Genomic DNA, 6,000 nt, shown 5'->3' with positions numbered 1-6,000 from the left:
GGGCACACACGTATGGGGAATCTAGTGGACCTGCAAGAGAGTAGGCTGAATTTGGAGGAGTCATTCGTAGCGAATTTGATGGAGCTGGGGAGCATGGTGAATCTAGTGGACCTGCAAGAGAGTAGGCGAATCTGATGGAGCTGGGGAGCATGGTGAATCTAGTGGACCTGCAAGAGAGTAGGCGAATCTGATGGAGATGGGGAGCATGGTGAATCTAGTGGACCTGCAAGAGAGTAGGCGAATCTGATGGAGATGGTGAATCTAGTGGAGTTGGAAGAATGCGGGATAAATCGGGGGCACCCCTGGTGGACTTTGGCAGAGTGCACCCTGAATCTGGTGGAGCAGCTTTCATCTGGACAAGCGAAGGACACGCAAAGTGGATTTGGGGACGGGGACGTGCACGTCGGAGTTGGGGGGCGCGCACGCAGCCCGCGGGAGCAGGAGCGCAGAGGACGAACGGCGAGCGCGGCGGCGGGGAGGGGGTGACAGGGGAGACCAGGCGTGGTAATGGAGTGTGGAGTATCCGCGATGTGTGGCCTTTGAGGAAGGCTGACACGGCCGAAGGGAGTGTTCACCGCCGGGACATCCAGTTCCCCGCCTGGAGAAGAGAAATCAGCGGCCGTTGGGCTTGGGCCTAACCCTCCCCCGTGCTCCGAGGCTGCTCCCGGCAGACCGGGCCACACTCTGCTCCTGGTCGGGCCCAACCGCCACCAGGCCTGGCGGCAAAGATGAGGAAGGACGTGCGGATTCTGCTGGTGGGAGAACGTGAGTGGGGGAGTGGGGACACTGAACCGGCCTGTGCCGAGGCCCGGGCGCAGGCAGCGGGAGGGGGTGACAGGACAGGGTCGCCACCACTGGGCCAGCCACTGAGGTAGTGGAACATGTCCCTGTAACTATGACCTTCCCACGGGCTGAAGCCGAGGGAGGTTAGAGGCTGCAAGGTGTCAGGACGAGAGCTACCGGCTGGCACCGGCAACCGGTCAGTTAGCGCCTTGAAGGAAACAAATGCATTTTCGTCTGTATTGGAATTAATTGACATCTTTAGTTTTGCAATTCTCTCTTGGAGGTTGTATCTGTTCCTCTGCCCCACATTCCTTTGTGTAGGTATGTTCTCTGCATCTTCCCCTGTAAATCTTCCTTGCTTCATCCTAGTATCTTTCTCTTTTCAACGTAGTCGTGCATTAAGTGACAGTGGTGTGACACTCAGGGTTGATGCACTCTCAGACGTACCTCGTGTGCTGTCACTAGTAGATCAGTTGTTCTGAAGTCGAGTTTAGAGCGTCAGCTGCTGTTGGTCGCTAAGCTTCTGACCTAAGATCTCGTCTGACGCTGAGATGTTCCGATTTTCCGCTTTTCCACTCAGTTTAATGATTGTGAAATTGCAAGCTAAAAAATGCATTTAGCCGGTAGCCTTTGAGGATTGGGGTAATATAAATAGTAATTATAGCTCTCTCCCCAACCCGAGAACTTATTATCTTATCCTTCTGCACTCTTCCCCTCACCCTGTCACTCTCTTCCACTCCCTAAGTAAATGGTCTGTCTGTTACTCAGTGGGTAACTGTTTCACCTCTGGATCAAAAGATCATGGGTTTAAACCTCACTCCAGAAACGTCTTTATCTGATCTAGAATGAGGTATTGTTTGTTCTTTCAAGTATGAATGTAAAATGTTCCATGGCACTGTTCAAAGAGCAGGAAGTTTTCCTTGTGTGCTGGCCAGTATTCACTATTCAACCAACCAAAGTGAAAATTGCCATATCAACACATTCTCTGAACTTTTTCCTGACCTTAGTGGAAGAAAGATGTGCATTAATATGGAACTTTTCATGATAGTACAACAAAAAAAACTATAAAAAGGCCAATGATGTTCTTTTTATGCATAGCCATTATTATCGAGGAAATGGAGTAGCCAAACTGCATATGATATGTTCCACAAACAGTGCTGAAAGAAAGCCTGGATGATCTGTTTCGGGTGTTGATTTGAGTCTAGATATTAGTTAGGATATTAGCAAAAATTTCCTGCTCTTAATTGAGAAATGACATGGGATTTGTGTTAAATCTAAGAGGATAGGGCCTTGGTTTAACACCTCATCCAAAGGGTAGCTCCTCTGTCTTTACAGATGTCCCTCCACTAGACATTATATGCTCAAGCCTCTAGAATGGAATCCACAATCATTTAACTGTTATTTCTAAGCTAAGCAGCCATGATAGATTCTGAGGCTAGTATGGATAATGGGTGTGAGAAGGGAATTAGCAATGTTCTTATAATATCTCAATGGATTGTTCTTGCAGTGTCTTGGAGAAAGAAGTGCTCTCAGAATTGGTTACAGTAATATTGGTTCAATTTGATGTTCAAGTAGGAACCACCAGTTATCAGTTCTACTGCTTTTGGCATTACATCTGAGGCTAAGAAAGAATCACATTTGACCATTGACAACAGCTTGAGGCTTTTATGTGGATCTGCCTGTCCCACACTATTCCTGTAGCTAATTCTCTGCTGACTTCCTCTTGCTAACTGACAGTAGGGAAAAATATATTTGAAGAAAAATACAGCTGGCAAAATATTTCCTTTCTCCTGCCTTATTGTGTTTTGCTGTAACTCCTTGTCAATAAGACCTTTTCATTTTCTCCACTTCCAAATTCAGGGTTGTTTATATGTTCTTTTCAGTGGATGTATTTGTTTTTAACTTATTTTTGTTCTTTAATTGTCATTGACATTCTGGTGAATGAAGGTAGAAACCCAAGATTTCCCTCTTAAACATTTTGGGAAAATAATCGGACATTGTCTTCAGAATGTCTTGTTTATGCTTTGCCCAGCTTTTGCTTTCTGAGTACTTTACTGCTGTGTTGGCGAATGCCATAGGTTAGACCATTATGCTTCTCTAGTTGGCCACAATGTACTGAAAAGATGACTATAAATCACAGCAGTAAACATAGCATTGGACTGGAAGTGGCTGAACTAATGCCTGTACACGTCCAAGCCACTGGAGATTGTTGAGGGAATGTGGGTGGGAGAGTGGTGGTCAACATACAACAAAACAGGTTATTTAGCAAGAATTTACTTGCAAGCAATCTCATAACCTGAGGGTAGGTTGTGGCATATGTATTCTTTTTAGTTCACACTGAAATATAAATCCATCAATCAGAATTAAGGTGGTACTTGTCTCCCAAACTGCATGGACTAAATAGACACGTGGGCATAGATTACACTAACAAAGTATCTGCACGTGTTGTGAAGCAATTATTCATCACTTTCTGGCTTCATATTGTTGACGAGCTTTTCTGTAATCTGGTTGATCCATTAGGTGAGACAGATACATCAGACTGCACTAGAACACCAGAATGGGTTACTTTGAACTTGGGTTACTTCAGAACTTACTTTGATGTACAAGATTAATGAATTCTCTGCTTGAAATCAACAGGTTACCATTCAGACAAAAACTTTGTACTGTATAACTGGTTCTCTAAAATTCACTTAACAGCACATTCCACAATGCCTTTTATGCCCACTTTACTTTAAATATGCAACCTGTGATTGCCTTTGCTACATTTATGCTTAATGTAAGTTACCATCACCATTTATAGAGAACTGTTAAAAGTTTGGACAATCAACTTTCTTTGTTGATTCTCAGTGACCGTATTGCCGGCAAGGTCAGTGTGTGTTGCCCAACCTAGTTAGCTTTGAGAAAGTGAATTTAAGATACTTGTGCTAGAAACAGAGTGCAACTGACTTACAAGCTAAAGGCAGTAAAGAGATAACTACTTTAGTGTGCGGTCTAGAGCCACACCAGGTGAGGATGTCAGATTTTCTTTCCTAATAGACATTAGTGAACCAGACAGGGTTTACATCAGTGCAGTAGCTTCATGTTTATCAATGCGGATACTAGATTTGTTTGATTAAGTGAATTTAAATAGTTGCTGTGGTGAGATTCAAAATCATATCTATGAACAATTGCCAAGGCCTCTGGATTACTAGCCCTGTAACATGACTGCTTAATGTAGCAGGCCATCACCTTTTTCCATTATTGTCTTTGTTGGTGCTGTACTGGAATGATGGTAGGAAATTCAGGAATTTCGAGCAATATTTATCCAGTTTGTTGTGTCACTTGGAGCATTTGGTGATGGAGGTTATAAAGCTGAAAATACTTTCAAAGTAATCTTCTGTAATTTTCTGCAATGCATCTTTTTGTTAATGGAATTCTATTTATCCTACCTCTTTAGATGTCATAGCATGTCATTTTATGCCTAATAGGGTGGGCTGGTAGCTTCTCAAATTTCTGCCAAAAACATTGAGCTACTCATTAGTAATGTGCATTTGAGGAATTCTGACATCCTTGTTTTGTTTTACTTTTATGGGAAGTTGTGTGCCATTGGAGGGCCAAGCAGAACATTGTGACAGGAGCCTGAGGGCACGTCCCACCAGACTTAAGGACAGCTTCTACCCCACTGTGATAAGACTATTGAACAGTTCCCTTATACAGTGAGATGGACTGTGACTTCGCAATCTATTTTGTTGTGACCTTGCACCTTATTGCATTGCACTTTCTTTGTAGCTGTGACACTTTACTCTGTACTGTTATTGTTTTTACCTGTACTACATCAATGCACTCTGTACTAACTCAATGTAACTGCACTGTGTAATGAACTGACCTGTACGATCGGTATGCAAGACAAATTTTTCACAAGTGACAATAATAAACCAATACCAAAAATACAAAAGATGTTGGAAGTACTCAGTGTGACAACCGCATCTGTGGAGAGGGAAACGGTTAATGTATCAGATCGGTGATCTTTCATCAGAATTGTGGCTAGTTCAATGGATTTGGTGGAAATTTGGAAGGAAGCACCAATAACAGTTCTATTACTTCTGAAATGAAAGCACTGTTATATAGGTAAATATGATAATCCTACATGATGAGAATCCACAAACTCTAAATGAGTAAATTAGCAAGCTGTTTTCCCTTGGATTACAGCTCATTATTAACCTCAGACAGGGAAGGCTTCTCTGCTCTTTTACAAATTGTGCCATTGGACTTGTCAATAGGTGACTCGATTTAATGTACAGCAGTACACTCGCTGAATTATAGGCTTTATGGTTGGAATGGGCTTTGAACATGGATGAGAGATTTCCCGCTAGGAGTTGGTTTGAGAATTGCCAGGCAACATGTCGGCAGCAGAATCAGCAGCCTTGATAATATGTAAGCTCTTTCATTTTTCTTAAGCTGTTTAATTTTTCCAAAATAAAGCATTCTTAATACATAATTTAAATAAGAGAGTCATGCTTAAGAAGGAGCAACACACACAAAATGCTGGAGGAACTCAGCAAGTCAGGCAGCATCTATGGAGGGAAATAAACACTTGACATTTCAGGTCGAGACCCTTCATCAGGACTGGAAAGGAAGAGGGCAGAAGCCAGAATAGGAAGGTGGGGGGAGGGGGAGGAGTACAGGCTGGCAGGTGATAGGTGAGTCCAGGTGAGGGGGGAAGGTAGGTGGGTGGGGGAGGGGGGAGATGTAAGAAGCTGAGAGGTGATAGGTAGAAGAGACAAATGGCTGAAGAAGGAATCTGGTAGGAGAGGGCAGTAGACCATGGAAAAAAAGGAAGGGGGTGTGGAATAGATGGGCAGGTCATGAGGGCAGGGGAGGGGAAAGAAAAGGGGTGAGTGGGCCACAGGAATAAGGGAAAACAAAGTGGGGGGAAGGGGGAGGGGTACCGGAAGTTAGAGAAATCGATGTTGAGGCCACCAGGTTGGGGACTATCAGGGCGGAATATGAGGTGGTGGTCCTCCAACCTCCGTCTGTCCTCAACATGACAGTAGAGGATGCCGTGGATAGACATGTAGATATGGGAGTGGGATGTGGAATTGAAGTGGATGGCCACAGGGAGATCCTTGCTTTTGCAGCAGTTGGAGCAAAGGCGCTCAAGAAGCAGTCACCCGATCTGTGTCTGGTCTCAGTGATGTAGAGGTGGGAGCACCAGATGCAATAAATAACACCCTCCGA

At 44.1% G+C, this 6,000-nt stretch overlaps 1 protein-coding gene across 4 annotated transcripts in view; it reads left to right on the top strand.

The window, feature by feature from the left end:
• Nucleotides 1-314: 314 nt before the first annotated feature.
• Nucleotides 315-6,000, top strand: part of rhot1a (ras homolog family member T1a) — a 69,096-nt gene continuing 63,410 nt past the window's right edge. Inside the window, exon 1 of one of the 4 annotated variants that reach the window (XM_052032694.1) lies at nt 315-765. In XM_052032694.1, the coding sequence (XP_051888654.1) occupies nt 729-765 (37 nt within the window). In that variant the 5' untranslated portion in view covers nt 315-728. The remainder of the gene's footprint in view (nt 766-6,000) is intronic. The other 3 variants (XM_052032693.1, XM_052032692.1, XM_052032695.1) reach the window with 3 other exon arrangements.

Source organism: Pristis pectinata, chromosome 18 (assembly GCF_009764475.1).
Source record: "Pristis pectinata isolate sPriPec2 chromosome 18, sPriPec2.1.pri, whole genome shotgun sequence".
Lineage (NCBI taxonomy): Eukaryota > Metazoa > Chordata > Chondrichthyes > Rhinopristiformes > Pristidae > Pristis > Pristis pectinata.
The sequence above is the reverse complement of the archived record's forward strand: the minus strand, read 5'-3'. Positions and strand labels throughout refer to the sequence as shown.